Below are 17,844 nucleotides of genomic sequence, written 5' to 3' on the forward strand. Positions count from 1 at the left end.
ATAGATAGATAGATAGATAGAGACACAGTATGAAGGTATATTCAAAAAAGCGAGTTGTAGTGAAGAATTGTGATTGTGTAGTTTACTGTGTACATATATTTTTAAAGTATATAAAAAAGGTGGCCAGCAATTATAAAACTGAGGTATGGTGACAGTTTATTACTTTTTCCCCTGTGTATTATTTAGTAACATGTGATCTTTAATCAAGGTATAAAAGTGTTAATTCAGTAATTTTCGATGGACATTTCTTTTTTGCTGTTTTTGTTTTTAAAAAAAATATCTTTCGTTTACTTTATTTCGGGAGGGGTGGGGGGGATGTAATGTACTCATGATATAAATGCTTCAAGATGATCACATTGACTCAATGTGATCTATGTTCGTTCCATGTCCGTTCCAAAGGAGAAAAAACATTTGCTTTATGTTTTGTAAACCGGAAGTTATCGCAGATCACTTTTTTCTGCTTGACACGTGGGATGCAAGAAGCCACGTCACGTTACGAATTGCCACCTAGAGGTTTCAGAAGATGTCTGCATGATTCATTGCCTAAATGTTTGTTTCTTAACTGCTGCGTCTTCGTAAAATACTTCACTTTTTGCATAAATTAATAAATTGGTCTTTGTGATTTTGGTTAAATCTTGTTATCAGGCACCAGCCTGATTAGGGTTGATTGAGACTTTATATAACTGAGTCTTAAATCTGCCCCTTACGAATACTCCAGTCTGGGTCTTCATATCAGGTACACAGAACCTTAGATGAACAATGAAAAATTTGCCAAAATGCAGAAGCTGTATGTGGACAGACTTAGACACACCATTACTGCTTCCATATTATCTCAATACAGCTGTTCTCTCTCAGACTTTTAGGCTTACTTGTGGTTCCTCAGATATTTAAAAGTAGAATGGGAGACAGAGCCTTCTGCGTTCAGGTTCTTCTTCCATGGAACCAGATCCCAGTTTGGATTCAGGAGACAGACCCCTCTCTACCTTTATGACTAGCCTTAAAACTTTCCCTTTTTGAAAAAAAGCATATAGTTAGGGCTGGATCAGGTGACCCTCAACCCTAGGCCGCTGAGGGGATACATTGTTCTTCGTCACTCACCTCTTTTCACTCTCCATGTATAGGGGTGGCTGTAGCTCAGGTGGTAGAGCAGGTCTCCCACTACTTGGAAGGTTACATAGAAAGTGCATAGGAAAAAATGGGTGAATGAGGCAAGTTGTGTAACACTCTTTAAATGATCAGATAGTGGCAAAAAAGTTATACAAGATCCATTCCTCAGTTAGCATGGTAAAGGTTAAAATTCATAACAGCATGTGCTGCCAGGAGGAAGTTGAAAATGTTGAAACAAGTGGAGATGTCTGAACACAGCAGGACGTTTGGAGAAATCCAAACACCTTATATCAAACATGGTGGTGGAGGGATGATGATTGGTGCTTGTTTAGCAGTCACTGAGTCAACCATAAACCTATGTTTACCAAAGTACTCTAGGGTCTAATGTAAGGTCATAAATAAAGCTTATGACCTTGTGTTGTTGTTCATATGAGTTTTGTTGTGTAAAACCTTCGAACTGAAAGACGGTGTACTTTGCCACGACTGTATAATAACTCCACTGCCGAGTGGTAAGATTTTGCCCCTGGATGCATTTCGCTCTGGTTCACTGTGTTCTCACCAAACAATTAAAAAAAAAAGAAGCCACAAACAGTGGGAGTGTTTCACTGAGACAGAGTACAGCTTTATTAAAGTCAAACTTCAGGCATGTCTGAACTCTTCAAACTCAACTTTCGAATGAAAAAGGACAGAATCAATATCCTCAAATAAAAAGACAGTCATGTACAAAAAGAGTGTCGTCTCAACAGTCACACACATTTAGAAGCAGAATTTTACAGGCAAAAAGAGCACGCCACAGTAACAAGATCCTATGCAAGTTCAATGCAAACTATTTACAAGTTCTTCAACAATAATGTAGTATGCAGTAACACAGGTTGAACAGTAATTAACATGGTATTTTGTGTTCATCCACTTTTTAATTGAAGCAACACCAAGAGAGATAGATATGACCCCAGTTAGAGTTACTGTAAGCAATTTTACTACAAGTAAAAAGAGATGATGAGTGCTTATGAAGGTGAATTTATTTATTTATTCCAACACTATTTGACAGCATGTTAATTAAAAAGAAAAAAGAAAAAGAAAAACAAAATGACAGTCGGCAACATTGCACAAAACACAAAAGACATCACAGTGAACTGAAACATGCCCTTTGACACAGAAAAAGGGGGGTGGAAAACAAATCAAATCAAATCCTCCTTGGGCGTATTTAAGGGCCACTTAAATGAGAGCAAACATGCTGTCTCTTCAAACCAAAACATACACACCAGACAGTTTCTGAAGTAACTCAGATGGACACTTAAATAATACTGCTGCTGCGTCAGGCAGGAGGGCCGGGAGAGGACAAACTGGCACAAAGAAATGAGCGCGATCATGCGATCTGCAGGTGCAAAGGAAAATAAAGGCCGTTCGGTTTTGCAGAATCTCTGTGCAATACAATAAAAACAAAACAAAAACAAAAAAACCCCAAACAAAAATAAAAAACATTGGCAATAAGTCGTTGTCTGGAAGCATGCAGTTCAGCTAAACAACAGAAAAAAACAGAAGCTTTAAGACAAGTTTTATCATCACAAATGATCAGACTTTTGTTTAAGCAGCTAACACGAGTCAGGGATGCCTACAGTTCGATAATCACACGTACGAAACCTGTGCTCAAAAAAACCCAAACCTAAACAAACAAACAGTACATCAATAAATAAAAAAAAAAAGAAAATTCAAGTTTAGACGCACAGACCTTTTGGAGTACACAAATAGGTGCTTTAGTCATGGACCTACTTGATTATCAAGGAATACAGTTGTAAAAATAAAAGAAAAACTAGGAGGAGTGCTTAATTGCATTAAAAAAAACAAAACAAATACAACTATCCCATTTTTTTTCTTTTTTCCCCCCCACCCTCCAGGAATCCCACCTTTAAAAAAGGCTTCCTGAAAGGCTCAAAACAACAGGAATTATAGGAAAGAAACTGCTGAATGCAGAAAAGTGAGAGACTTTAACTTGAAAGTGGCAAAAAGTTCAAAGTTCAAGCTTTTCTATGCATTTCTGAATGCACATCAGTCAATTAAAACATGAGTCTCACCCCAAAAAGTTCATTTCCCTGTGGTCGAATTAAATCTGACTTTAACGCCCCCGTTTTCACAAATATCTGACGCGCTGCGGTCGGACATTAAAAAGTCAGGTGATTATCACAGCGAGTGAGTAGGCATCATGTGTCCTGCCTCAAACTTTGCCTAAACTAATCAGTTCTTGTGTTGTGTGCCACAAGCGAGAATCAGTGAGAAGCAGTGTCCAGAGTTCGTTCAAGGCCTCACCCTTAAATTGAAATCCTGCGGCGCGCAGAAATCAGACTTTTGCATATTAACATAATTTGTCAATGACCGGGGAGTATTTTCAAACAACTAAAACACATGTAGTACGTCTTATTTTTCTGCATTCGGAGGCTTTCATTCTTTCTCCCTCATGATTTACAGCCAGCTGCCAGTTTATTAGGAAAAACCAACAACAACCCACATTGCTATCACGCCTGAAATAAAATGTTAAAGAAAGCTATAACGCTCAGCTTTTGGTTTTAGAGGGATCAAATTTTTTAGAGCAGGGTGTCAAACAGAAGGACCGGGGGCCAATCTGGCCAGCTTTGGAAATATTGAGGGGATACACTTTTTGGACTTTTAACTGTATTTTTACAGTTACTAAGTATCAAAGTGGGCTCCATGTGGCCTTTGATGTAAAATAAGTTTGACATCCCTGTTTTAGAGGCCGGAGAAGAAAACTGTCCATTTAGAAGCTATAGTGTAACAAGACGCTGGAGACAATCCCAGCTGGTGACTGGGAAAAAGGTGGGGTAGAGATCATCCTTTCAGATATTTACCCCAGATTAATCTAGCACCATCGACATCTGAACGAGTTTACGACGCATGCAATCCCACTAGGACTGCACATGCTCCTCAGCTCAGTAAAGAATGCCTTAAACAACAATATAAAGAACATAATGTCATTTTATCTCACTGACTCCGTTTTTATTAGCAGTTAAAATAAAAACATTCGTCTGCGAAGACAGATCTCTCTTAGTGATGTACCAGTGTGGGTAGACTGAAGTCTCAACAACACTCAGGTAAACAAGAAAAAAACAAGACATGAGTGTCAGCACCTTGAAGCCCTGGATGTTTCATATCATGTCTGAAAAAGGTTCAATTTATTCTACTGTCATCAATATCAGTGGAAAAATAATGAGCATTATAACCTTCCTCGAAGTTTTATCCCAGTTCTTAAGTCTTATCTAATAAACAGGCAACTGAGTGTTTAAAAAGACCCTAAATCACCTATATTGATTGGAAACATTGGCACCATTTTACCCTGTTGCACTTCTTTTTTTTTTTTTTTTTAAAGAGAAAACACATCTTTTAAGGGCACAAAAAAACAAAACAAACATCAGTGTAACTGAGGAAGAACACAAAGCAAGGCGCGATCACAGAAAAGCTTCCTTCAGTGACAACCACCTGAGTCCGGGCTGCAAAACCTGCTCTGAAACAGAAACCTTACATTCCAATACTGAAGTGCTTCACACTGCTTTTAAACACCAATTACAGTGAGTCACGACACAGGCTGATGAGCAGCGGCTGTTACCGGATGTGGAATCATTACACCAAATGTTTAAAAAACAAAAAAAAAAAAAAAAAAAAACAAGAAAAAGAAAGAAAATACAGGTATATTACGTAAAACTCCCCATATGTTTTTTAAGCCTATTTCCTTACAGAGGGAGACAAATTACTGCACTGGTGTTTGAAAAAGAAATTGGTATAAAATGTGGTGCAATAAATACAAAAATTTGAGATTTGACGATGAGCGATTAAAAACACTGTACAGAAGTTTGTACATTATACTGGACTGAACTGTTGTTACACCATTACGTCTCCATATAAAGCCCAGCCTTAAGAGTTTTCTCCAGCTGGAAAATGAAGAAGTGTCTCTGGAGGACACTGAGGACATTTTTTTTTTTTTTCGTTTTTTTTTTTTTTGTACGAAGCTGGGTTGGCAGTCTTTCCTACTTGTGTACCAAAGAAAAATTTAAAAGAAAACAAACAATAAAAGAAATTTGAAACCAAAAAAAATAAAATATAAACAGCATTTAGGCCACTTTCCTCAGAAGAAATAAGCCACACCCAGCACTCACCACGTTTCTGACCGAGAGGCAAAAAGTTACAACACAGTTTAACTTCCAATAATACAAGAAGAAGAGGTATCCATTTTGAAACACTTGTCATATGTTCTTTTAATATACATTTCTGTATACGTATGACCTAGCTAAGGTGTGTAGCAATGAGCCGTGTGAAAGTGCTTTTCAGAAAAAGTCTGGCAAGAAAAGAACCCAAAAACCCAGAAAACAAAACAAAAGCCGTCACAGTACGCCGAACCGAAACAACCGAAGTGGACTGCATCTGGGCAGTAGTAACTACAGCTAAAAACCCAAACTTAAGGCTTAATAACAATACTTTAAGACAGCACCAGTGATCACAAGCTGGGCCCCTCCATCTACTTTGCAAATAACTAATTGGAGGAAACATGAAAACATAGTTTTAAAGAAAGAAATGTTTTTTTAAAAAGGATCTGTCTTGGGTTTTTTTTTTCAATTATTATTACAAAAAAAACAAACAAACAAACAAAAAAAGCTTTTCCGTCTTCCAAGAACAATCAGAGGCGAGGCTCCGCCCCCTCCTGATCTTTTTAGTATTTTACAATATTGTGAGCCAATTATGTACAGAATGGCGAGTGAGACTGGCAATATGAAAATCACAAGAACTTCTGAAATGTCATACCATTTCACTATATACCATTATATTTCACCTTAATAGGACTATTTTCACAAGGAGGTCTGCGTAATGTTCAACACCTAAACAAACATAATACACCACTCACTGAGATGAAGTGAGAGAATCTGTCTGTAAACATTAACAAACATAGATACTGTATATAATTATATTTATCTATACCCATAAGCATATTAAAACCATGTTTAAGGAAGGTTGGAATGTAGTGTGGTCCTGGAAAAAAAATAAAAATTGCACAAAATTGGTCATTTCCCCGCCGCTCCTTTTCTCTAACAGATAAAGAGGATGACAGATCACGAGAAAAGCTGGCTCGTCTCCATCCTAAAGCCACCCTGTGTGTGAGACCACAGCTTACAGCAGGTAAACAAGGAGAGGAGCAGCTTGGTGGTGATGGAGAGCTTCAGCTCCCACATCCTTTTCCTCCTCTCTGCCCCTTCCTCCACCTCACTCAGTGAGTTCTTCAAAGTGCCAGGAACTGGAGACGTGACGACGCTTACACTGCTTTTAAAAAAAGAAAAAGAAAGAAAGAAAAGAGAAAAAAATAGTAGTAAAAATTTAAAAACAACATAATGAGGTGGTGGCCTGGGCCCTCCGGTGGGCGCAGGCGAGCTGCAGAGAGTGTAAGTAGTGGTGTTTTATGGCAAGAGAGGAGGGAAAACGGTGCCTGATGATTTCTGGTCACTTCTCCTGCTGTCGCCACAAAACAGCGTCAAGGTGTTCGTCAGCGTGTCTCAGCTCTGAGTTGCGGCCATCGCATGTGTCAAAAAAAAAAAAAAAAAGCACTGTATTCCCTGTTGTAGTGCACTGCTTCGGATCAGAGGTGGATTCGAGCACACTTTGCAGGGAATGAGGTATTAAGGGTTTTATCACTCCGTGGCCGGCTGGCCTGACTCCGGCTCCTCTTTGACTCTGACGGGGCTCTGAGCGGAGCGCCGCTGCTGGGTGGAGCTGGATTTGGCCCCCAGGGGACTGAGCGGGTTGTGGCTAGAACAACAGAGGCGGTCGTCCAGGGAGGAGGTGGTGAGCGCCCCTGCCTCGTGATCCCGGCAGAAGGAGCGAGGGCAGAAGTCACAGAGAGACGAGGCCGGGTTGCTGCAAACGCTGCAGTCATGCCACGGGCATTCCCACCGCCCTGGAGACAAAAAGGGGTTAATTACAGACGCTAGCAGAGCGCCAAACAGGAGTACTTATTTGCATCAAGTCTGTGAACTGAAAATGGAGATTATTTAAAAATATATATCACATATAGACCACCACATCTGCAGTCCACTTGAAATGTCAATTACAACTCTGATCATCACACTTCGTGTTTTCTTTGATTAGGGAAACTGGTGTAAAGCATGCGAGCCAGATTACAAATGAGTATGTGCTGATCTTTGATATAGGCCCAGGACGAGCCTTCCACCAACCTGTTAACTGTGACACTGCTGAGAGATCGTCATCTAGGCACTAATTCAGCACAGAAGTCAAAACAGACGGATGAAGGTAAAAAGCCTCCAATCAGTGTAACATCTACCTCCTCCGAGTAGCTTAATTTTTATATTTTCTATTACATTTCTGATAAAAACAAAAGTTTTAAAAATAAATGGAGTGGATGTCTCTCCCTGCCTCCTTCCGACACTTCTGCATCCTGCATGTGTCCCAGCTACAAATGCCAAATGGGAAGCTCAACTGTGATGCATAGGGAGAGCATACAGGGGTGGGTGGGAGCAGTGACTTGAATGCTGTGCACCTGTGTCGTCTTCCTGCTGTGCTGATTTTTTATGTCGTGGAGTGAACTGATTTTTGAGGACAGGTGTTTCCAACCTCAAAAAGAGATCCCAAACAAAAACTTGAGCTGTCAATGAGATGATTTACAGAATTCTTCTAATATCCTGTCCTAATACATCTGCTTTAATTTCCGGTACATTACTGATAACTTATTATAGAGAGGGTTTGAAAGTATGGACAGACAACTTAAAAAAAAAAAAACAACAAAAAAGAAAAATCTGGAAAACTGCAAGAAACTGACCTGCAGAAACATTTCAGGAGCAACACAAACTAAACAAAAGCATGTAGAAACTCATATCTGTCGTTACCGTATGGCGGTTTGGTGAGGTTGAGACACAGCAGGTGATACGCTTTTGGGCAGTCCTTCCTGTCACACATCACCAGCTCGCCTCCTTTTCCGCAGCAGAAGCAAAAGTACTCGTGTGTGTGTTTGCCCTCCGGCCGCAGTTTCCGCTTCTTCTGCTTCATCTTTGCATTCCTGGCCTTTTCCTCTTTCTCCGTCACTGCAGCACTCTGCAGGAAATGTGATAAAACAAGAAAGACGTATCAAGCACAGGTTCCAAACTTGGCTGCTCCTTCTTAGGTGCTCTGAATTTTAATGGGGATGACAAACGTCCTCACCGATGGCTGGACCCCAAGGAACCCAGAGCAGTTGTCTGATCCACAGTGACACGACGTTCTCCTGTTGCCCACGCAGTGCAGATTGTAGTTAAACGTCAGCTCTGTGCCTGCAGGGACACCAGGGAGAAGAGCAACATTAAATAGGAATCGTCTAACTTGCTCTCAGTGCATTTAATATACATGAAGGAAAACGCATGTCAGTGCTGCAGATTAACTCACCAGCCTCGATGTCACAAAGGGCAAAGATTCCAATACGAACGTCGCCGTTTACCGTCCACTTTTGGGTTTCGCAGTTTGGGCTGCAGCTGTGGTTAATAAACCGAGAGGAGTTTCCTTTTGGGCCAGCGTCGATTACACGATCCTACCGGGAAGAGTATTAAGACACCACAGTTTAGGAAATGTTCTTCTGTAGACGATTTATGTATCAGGGATGTTATGTGAACTGACCCCAAATTGGACAAAGAAATGAATGGATGAACAAATAAACGGGAGGGTCAAGGACTGATAAATTAAATCAACGAGGAAGTGAAAAAAACAAAAACAATTTAAGGTCACCGAAAAGTATGTTGGAGTTTTTGGGGGCATTTCTAATGGATTATCTGACTAATATTACAGCTTGTTGTATGTTACAGACCATAGTAGATGAGTGACATTATTCTGTTACTTAGCACTAACTCTCTCTCATTTGCCAGGTGTCACGTGAGTGTTAATCAGCAGTGCCATGCATGTAAACCTCACCAAATTAAAAATACAGCGCACACAAAGAGTCATGTGTCACACGTGGAGTGCTCGAGGAACATTGTACAGGGTTAAATTCTGTCTGGGCTTAAGAAGGCTCACGTTAGCTTCTTGAGCTGGGTGCTGCTCACCTCAGCACACTGCGGTCATTACTGTTCAGTCTATGGTTATCTATTGTGTATTCTGAGTATTCAGTAAACGTCACAGATGTTACCTTGGTGAGGGTGAGCATGTAGAAGTTGGTCACATGATTTTCATGGGCACGTTTAATTCGCTGCTGGCACTCTTCTGAGTCTATCACCTCTCCCACATACTCGGTCACAAAGTCACCCTGCAGGAAACAACAAACAACACATTTATATTGTTTTAGGTATCACACAGACACCCTTACTTAAAAATTACTTATTGCTAGGAAGCAGAATGACAACAAATAACAAACACACATATGAGAACCACTGATTTGCTGAACTTTTACACTCTTGTCTGGCAGATGAAACTGATTTCTAAGTTTAAATACATACACCCACGGAAAGATTTATGAATTTACGCGTCTGGAAACTGCTACAGCACTCAGATGTTTTTGTTTGTATGCAGAAGAAGATACTTATAGCATAAATGAACATATGTTAACAAATAACACAGACACTGGGGCATTTAAAAAGCTTTTCTGCAGGGCAGGCAGCTTGGAAGATTAATAAGAAGAGCTTTTATTGTAATCTATTCAGCTTTTTATTTTTCTGTATTTTTCTGTGTTTAATTTGATTGTTAAACTAGTTTAGATTGGTTTATTTAACATTTCAGCTTGTAGTAAATACAAATCAGATGTGCTGATGGCTCTTCAGATGAAAGGTCTGCATTTTAAGTGCAGCGCCCACCTTCTTCAGTGCCTGGTTTGTCCTGAGGCCCCAGCCACGCCCTTCCGTCTTTATCACTTCTGTTTCTGCATACAGCCGTTTGGAGAAACACTGATTCTCACAGCTGTCTCCTGCAGGGCACACCTGATCACAGGAGCAGAACCACAGAAAGTTAAAAGGTAGATTGTATTACCTGACTCACAAATGACATAAAAACCCAAAGATGCATGCAGACCTGTGGGTGACACTCATACTGCAGCATGCGGTTGAGACACTGGGATTCCAGGCTGCAGGGATGCTCGTCTGCTGGTTTGCAGTTGCATCGCTGAATTTCTGACAAGTCGGCCACGTGCACCTGAACTTTCCCCACAGGCTTGTTGGACTGACAGGAAAACACAGCAACCACAGAATTAGTAACAACCCTGAAGACTTGACGATCAAAACTTATAACCAGCTTTTGGTCTTTCCATCTGCTCACCTTGATGAACTTGTAGGGTGGTGGTTTACGAGAATTGCGGTCCTGTTTTAGAGCCTCCCTGCTCTCCCTCTGTGCCTTAAGCTCCTGAAAGCGCCGGGCTGCTTCTTCCAGAGCTAAAAGATGAATAGTGACTCAGAAAATCATCTTTCCTTTGGCTTGAAGTGAAATCACAACAGATTAGAAGGAAGGATTTTATGAATATTTTACCTTTCTTGAAGGTTTTGTTAATATTGATCTGTCCTGTGACAAAGTTCTTGTCATTCTCCACGTATGGGAAGACGCGGCCTTGGTTGATCCAGTAGTAGTCGTGGGAGCCAAAGAAGAAAACCGGGAAGTCACCAATATCGTGCCGAAGACTCTGAATGTTTGATGGCACCAGACGAGGGTTGCAGATCTCTGCAGGCCACCACCTGGCAGGCAAAGGGACATTATTAGAAAAGCAAGGGCAAAAGTGAACATTAAAACCAGTTATTTAAAAAACAGAAAAAGAGGACACATAATCTAATTTCTTATATTTACATGGCTTCTTATTATTTTGTTATAAAACAAAAGCAAACAGTATACCCTCCCTGTGATCTTATAAACCCTTTCTACAAAGCCTCGACCAGGCGGTGCAGGACATTATATAGCGGATGGCTGGATCAGTGGTGTGGTGTTCGGTAGTAAGGGGGTATTTAAATTGTTATATTATAATTTTTTAGGCTAAAAAAATGCTAATTTTACCACAAAAATTATTAAAATCTAAAAAATAAAAATACCTATAGGCCACAGAAGCCTGTGATATTATGAAATTCCACAATCGAAATTTACAGATAAATCCACGATGCAGCGAGTAATCAAATTCAGAGCTGTTTCATCAGCAGATTAATAATTATCTGTGTGCACACCTTTAATCTGCCAGAAGATTCTAAACTGTGAGACAAATATTGAGCCTGACTCGCAGTCAGTGTGAGAGCGAAAAGCACTGCTCAGTGTTTCCTGAATACCTGCATTTATATTATCACATCCTGTTTCCCCATGAGGTGTGAAAACAATGTGCTACACCGAGTTTAAACAGACCAAGACCAACAATCTGCATGCACGCACCCCCCCCCCGACATGTTTGCGGTTCTCAGGCTCATATTAGATTTCTTCCTGCTGAAGATGCAAGTAAAAAACAGATCGCTTAAACCACTGACAGCTCAGCTAAATAAAATAGTCTAGTTACAAGATCCTCTGTGATACGGTGGGATATATTAGGCAGCTGGTTAACAGTCTATTCTTAAAACGTATGTGTTAGAAGCTGAAAAAAAGAAAGATTTAAAGAGACAAACTGCGATGTACGTCTTGTTTTGTGTTGCCAGTACACAGCATTTACCAACAGAGGCCCATGGTAATACAAGCAGGAAACTACATTACTGTCTCTGATAACACTGAAGAATAAAGGCTGTCCTGTGTCGCTGATCTGCCGGATGAGCTACTGTAGCACAAATAAGTGAAAATCTTAATGGTGGCCATGACAGACTGATGGATAAAACAGTCAGCACTCTCAATACACCTTTATCTTTAAATTCCAGCTGCTCTGTAACAATTTTATACTTAATTAAGAGCACTGGTGACTGGTTTCACTATTTTGGGAATAGTTTGAGGGTCAACACAGATGATAACTGTTAGTGATTACTGAGTGGAGCAGCTCTTCAGTTAAAGTATGACAGAAAGGGGGAAAACACACAGAGGGCATCGCAGCTTGCTGCGCATGGTCAGAGTGCCCGTGCTGACCCCTGTCCACAGCTTTAAGCACCAGCAGTGGTCATGTGAGCATCAAAAATGGACCATGGTTGTCGGGTCTGATGAATCACGTCTTCTTTACGTCATGTGCACGGCTGGGTGAGTGTGTGTTGTTTACCTGGGGAAGAAATTGCAGCAGGATGCACTATGGAAAGAATAACAGCTGGCAGAGACAGTGTGATGCTCCTATCAGTGTTTTTTGTATTCATGTGGTTGTTACGATGACATGGAACAAACACTGTGACCAGATACATAACTTCATTGCAGGCGTTCACTCTGATGGTGTTTTCTAGCAGGAATGGAGAATGATTGATGATGATTTCTTTTGTCTTCTGCTTGGTTTAATTTTAGTGTCTTTTATTTTAACCTTTTATAAATAATACTTGTAAAGGACTTTGTAACTCTTGAGAGGAAAAAGTGCTAAATAAACAAATATTGCTTGGGTCTCCAAAGTCTCTAAATCCTCATTCTGACTGAGCAGCAACTTCTGCAACTTGCAGGACTTAAAGGATCTTCTGCTAACGTCATGGTACCCGATACTAAAGGAAACCTTCAGTGGATTCTATGAGTTGATGCGTCAGACATGTGTTGGCAGCACTAGGAGGACATAAACGGTATTAGGAAGGTGGTTTTAATATTGTGGCTGATTGTTGGTCTTCATTTTTTTTAAGGCTCTGGACAAAAGATACTTGAACAGTTTCAGCTTCTGTGGCAGATTGAAATTATCAAGACTATAAGGATTATTATAAGAAAGGAAACAGTAGTGCTTGTCATTACTGGGTTTCTGGACAACAGCGGAGGTCTACGACACAGAGACTATACATGCAATCAACTTTCTGTGGTTTTTTTTTGTTGTTTTTTGTTTTTTTAAACAGGATTAAAAGGTAGAAATCATGCACTGAAATCTAAACTATCACAATCCTATCCTTTAAATGCATCCATACCAGAAAGTGACAGCTGCATAACCCTCAGCTGTCCACAATCTGTGCTTCCTACCTGTAGTTGCCTAGTTTGACCCAGACAATTTGTTTGTAGTGAGGTTTCTTCCCTGCCCTGCAATCGCTGCAGGACCACGAGCCCTCCGGCATCTCCATCTCCAGACACTCCGGGTGGAAGGAAGCTGGGCATGAGTCGCAGCACAGCAACTTGCCTCCTACATTTGTATGGATGTTTACATGTGTGTGTGTTTGCGTGTGTGTATGGATGTGTATGGATGTGTGTGTGTGTGTGTGTGTGTGTGTGTGTGTGTGTGTGCATGCGTTGTGGGGAGGGGGTGGGTATGCAAAGAGAGGAGGAGTGCATGATTAGGTGATGCACCTTAACAGCTGGTCAAACTCTGAATCTCATTTGCAGACAAGCCTATTAACTAAAAGTAAAACTAGTACAAAGTCTATAAATACAGAATACAATTGTGGTTTTCTAGCATCTAATGTGGGTTAAAACAGTGTTCTTTATGAAGACATTCCTACCACGATAACACATGGTTATTAATCTAAATGAAAAACTAAGGCTAGGACCTTCAGGCCTGGTGAAGCCTCCTGTAACAGCCTGACTGCATGAATGAAATGGTTGGAAACCCTGCATGGGTTTCCTGGTTTGGGTATAGCATTTTATTGCAGCGGTTACAGCATGTCTGGCAATCAGATTCAGAGCACTGTACCAAGACCAGTCTTACGGGAAATACATGCGGCAGCACCGGAATAAAAATCAGCCAGCAGGTTAACAATGAATCAGGGTTATACTCAAATAAAGTACTGGCAAAAAGCCGGCATGCAGTCCAGCTCATAAAGCAAACTTTTCCCATCACACATATCACATTCTGCACAGACCAGCTTGCATGGAATCAAATCTTTACAGTATTTCCATTTCCAAAATGTAATTAAAAACAATGCAATAGCAGAATTATAATTTTTTAAAAAGAAGAAAAAACCCTGTAATTTAACCTCCATCACTCGGAAACAATTCTTTGCTTAATTGTACTAAATGATTAGGATTATATTCCATCCAAGGCAGGTCAAAGCTCAAAAACATGAGGGGAGCCAAAATGTCATATTGTTTGAAATTTTCAGTCAAAAACAAACTTAGTTGCAGTTGCCATAAAAAGAGGTGACGCCGGACGAGGTCTTTCAAATCAAAACCAAGCCCAGAGTGCTGAAGCAGAGAAGCAATGCGCCTCCAGCAGCGAGAAGCTCCACAAACCACAGAGAGAACCTGAACCAACCCAGAGCGTCCGTCCCTGCATTGGGACTTCATACAGTGATGCTGCAGGTCTGAGGACCAATTGTATTTTACCAGCAGATAAACTGATTTATTTTCTTTATAACAAACTATTTTAGCGAAGAAGTTTGTATATTGGTTGCTGATGCACAACCAATTTTATGATGGGCCTCATGCAAGAACCACTCATACAAACAAAGCAGATCTACGATAAATAAGAACTTTTCACGTTCAACAGGATGAGTGAACAAAATTCATGAGCTGTTCAGATCAGTTGTGTTATGAAGAGATTTTTCCACATTAGTCTGACTTTTAGCTTTGCACTGACCATCCTTTATTCTGTAATTGACTTAAACTAAGACGAATAACCAAATATCTCTCATCCTGCTGAACAGTATCCGTGTTTGTGACACTGCTTCTTGTGCGTTGCTTCCCATCGTAACTTTGCAGAGAGAATTCGTCGCCTCTAACTTCATGCCAAATTATTCCCTATTATACATGTAGAGTACTGTACAAAAGTTTAAAGGCATTTCGATGTTTAGGTTCTTATCATTCAAATAGTACCAGGGTGTCAGGGAACAGTCTGCTCAGCCAAACTCACATCATAGATGCCCAAATATTCAGCCAAAGTCATAAAGCTATAAAGAAGAATCTTCAGCATCAAAAAGAAAACATCCTGACACCTCAGAGTCGGTCTTGGAAAGTCTGCAAGGTTTCATTTACTCTGGAAAACACTTCTTTTTGACTCTGAGAACAATCATAATTTACAAAATGACATTCATGTTTTATTCAATATGACCCCAAAGAAGTGAATGAGCCAGTAAAGTCATGAACGCATTTACTTTGGTACAACCAGAAGTGTCTTTGCAAGCATAGGAGCTGCTCTCTGATGACCATTACCACAAAAGACATGTTTGGCTTTACTTTTCAGACCCAGAAGCTACGTCCATCTTTTATAGAGTCTATCGTAATAACATACTTAGGCAGATGAGATGTGTTATTTCAGTTACGTCGCCATCTCTTTTAATTTTGTTGATTAATGAACAAGGACAAAGGCACCTTTTTCATATCTTTAATATGAATACGTAGCCATGAGGCCTAGTTGTACAGCACAGTGACAATATCCACGGATTGACTGCCTTAAATATTACAAATTTTGCATAAATGAATAAATTCAATCTACATAATTGCACACCAAACTCCAGCGAGTTGGTAATCCCCCACTCCAGGTTCATCAGTTAAAGAATCACCTTTTTTGTCCTATTATTGTATACAAGAGCACAATTTCTGCCTAATCTACTGCGCTATTATTGTGTGGCAATGAGTCAGCAGTACGCAGCTACACAGAATTGGTGTACACTTGTGCCTTTCTAAATGTAATATGTTTCAAAGACCAATTTTACAATAATTTTACTTTTGTGACTCTGGCTTCTCATACGCAACCCTTCGATGAGAGGCTTGGGATGAGAGCACAAGACATAATTCTTGCATGAGGCCCACTGTTGTTTTGTTAATGTGTTAGGGAACTTGGCTGAAGTTACTCTGCGTCACTCTGCGTTAAAATTAACTGCATGTGTAGTCAGTTAATTAACTTTGCACCTCAAGGCTTTGAAATGAAAGATGTGTACAAAAAGGGAGGGAGGGGGGTCAGAATGGGAGCAGGCACAACACAAACACAGACCAGTGGGACAAAGGAGAAAGAGAAAAACTGTTCAGTTACCTTTCCCAACATTCTTTTTGGTAGCTGACGAAGGAGAGGGAATCATAGGTAATTTCAACTCAGCACGATTTGACTCAGTCAGAAGGTAGTGGGACTTATAGGCATATGAACTTAATATGGTGTCAGTAAGGTCTTGCACTAACAGCCCTACACAAGACACACAGGAAGAGACGGGGGTGAGCCGCAGTCAAACTCGAAAATTACCCAAAATTTACAAAAAGAGAAAGAACAAACACGCGTGCACAGCCACACGAACACACATACTCACACACAGTTGTAACACGCACAAAAAAAAAAAAAAAAAACCAAGTAAAAAAAAGTTGGTCTCAACAGAAAGAGGCCAAACAGTGCACTCAACTTGAAGTTAAACGTGAGGCTTAAACAAGCTAAAAGTCACAAAGAAAAAAGGATGTTTTCTTTCATCGGCACTCAGGACAGACGTGGTTCTTTTAAGTGGAGTGCAGTGTAACAGCCCGAATCGTTCATAGTATTAGTATCGTGATGGAAAACAGACACAGCACTGCTATCCATGAACAACAAAGCCAAACATGAAACGTGTAATATTAAAGATACCTAAATGAGATGTTACTGCGTCAAAAAGAGGTTAAAAGTGTAGATAAAACAAACAAACAAAAAAAAAGATGACAATATGAGATGATGCAGGCAAGAAGAATCGATCTTGTATTTCGCCACAAGATTCAAATCGTCTGGTGTAATTAAGAACTGCTTGTGTCTGCTGCATGGGGCGAGGGGGAACGTTACTCCTTTGGCTCGGGGGTTGTCAGTGTGTACGGTGGGGGAAAGCTTACCTCGGGCACACAGGAAGCACCATCCCACGTTGACGGGGGAGGTGAGGAGGCCGTTCTTCTTGGCGCTGCCATGGTTGCTGCAGATCATGATGTGGTGAGTAAGGATGACACTGCCTGCCGCCACGCAGCTGTCGCTGGTGTGATAGGCCAACGGACAGCGGATACAACGAATCAGACGACCTGGAGGGGAAACAGACGAGAGGGAGAGCAGATTTTACCACAATCATGGTATAAATGTGCCTTTATGTCTTTGGCCTTGTGACGTTCTCCAAGAAGGTCAAGGAAAAATGATTAGGTAGGAGGTAATCATTTTGGAGTATTCAACTGTACTCTAGGGCTGCTAAAAAATAAATACATAAAAACAAAGAGGTGCACATGGTGTGGGTCTTTATGACTGTTATTGCAAGCACTAATGTCAGTTCCTGCCAGCTTGCAGTCTCCACCAGGGTGCGGACAGAGGCCCTCAAGCCATCCTGAAGACATGCACTGTAGTCACGTGAAGACACTGCTGGAAGTAGACAGGATGAGGGGTCCTTGTAGATCCGAGACACAGGAAGCTGCAACTGTTCTGTTTTATGCAGATTACCTTCTTTTTGTGATCATCAAAAAATAAAAATGGAAGTATAACTGCAATCCAATTAATCACTCAGCCTAACAACACATATCTGCTCACTTCCTTTTACTGCTGAGATTCTATTAAAAACAAATAGGTCATATTCCTTTAATGGGCTCCAGCTGTAATTAAAGGAAAGGAAAAGGAAAAACACAACCGACTACAGAGACTTCAGCTTTTTTTAAGTTATTGAAATCTATCTTCACAGTACAACAAACAGAATTTGACAATAAATTTTCAACAGGGCACAAGAGAATCTGGAGATTTGTGCAGTATTTACTCAGGTTAAAAAGGAAAAAAAAACTAAGGTAGAGAAAATGGTAAGGTTACTT

The 17,844-nt window shown here is 40.5% G+C and overlaps 1 protein-coding gene across 4 annotated transcripts in view; it reads right to left on the reverse strand.

The window, feature by feature from the left end:
• Window positions 1–1,702: 1,702 nt before the first annotated feature.
• nsd3 (nuclear receptor binding SET domain protein 3) overlaps window positions 1,703–17,844 on the reverse strand; it is a 29,016-nt gene continuing 12,874 nt past the window's right edge. For 2 of the 4 annotated variants that reach the window (XM_039620910.1, XM_039620909.1), the window contains exons 14-25: window positions 16,900–17,079; window positions 16,091–16,237; window positions 13,150–13,306; window positions 10,594–10,796; window positions 10,387–10,499; window positions 10,144–10,290; window positions 9,930–10,052; window positions 9,269–9,385; window positions 8,536–8,677; window positions 8,317–8,423; window positions 8,004–8,208; window positions 1,703–7,057 (exon numbers count right to left, since the gene is read on the reverse strand). In XM_039620910.1, coding sequence (XP_039476844.1) covers window positions 6,792–7,057; window positions 8,004–8,208; window positions 8,317–8,423; window positions 8,536–8,677; window positions 9,269–9,385; window positions 9,930–10,052; window positions 10,144–10,290; window positions 10,387–10,499; window positions 10,594–10,796; window positions 13,150–13,306; window positions 16,091–16,237; window positions 16,900–17,079 — 1,907 coding nt within the window. In that variant the 3' untranslated portion in view covers window positions 1,703–6,791. The remainder of the gene's footprint in view (window positions 7,058–8,003; window positions 8,209–8,316; window positions 8,424–8,535; window positions 8,678–9,268; window positions 9,386–9,929; window positions 10,053–10,143; window positions 10,291–10,386; window positions 10,500–10,593; window positions 10,797–13,149; window positions 13,307–16,090; window positions 16,238–16,899; window positions 17,080–17,844) is intronic. The other 2 variants (XM_039620911.1, XM_039620912.1) reach the window with 2 other exon arrangements.

The sequence above is a fragment of the Oreochromis aureus genome, linkage group 12 (assembly GCF_013358895.1).
Source record: "Oreochromis aureus strain Israel breed Guangdong linkage group 12, ZZ_aureus, whole genome shotgun sequence".
Taxonomy (NCBI): domain Eukaryota; kingdom Metazoa; phylum Chordata; class Actinopteri; order Cichliformes; family Cichlidae; genus Oreochromis; species Oreochromis aureus.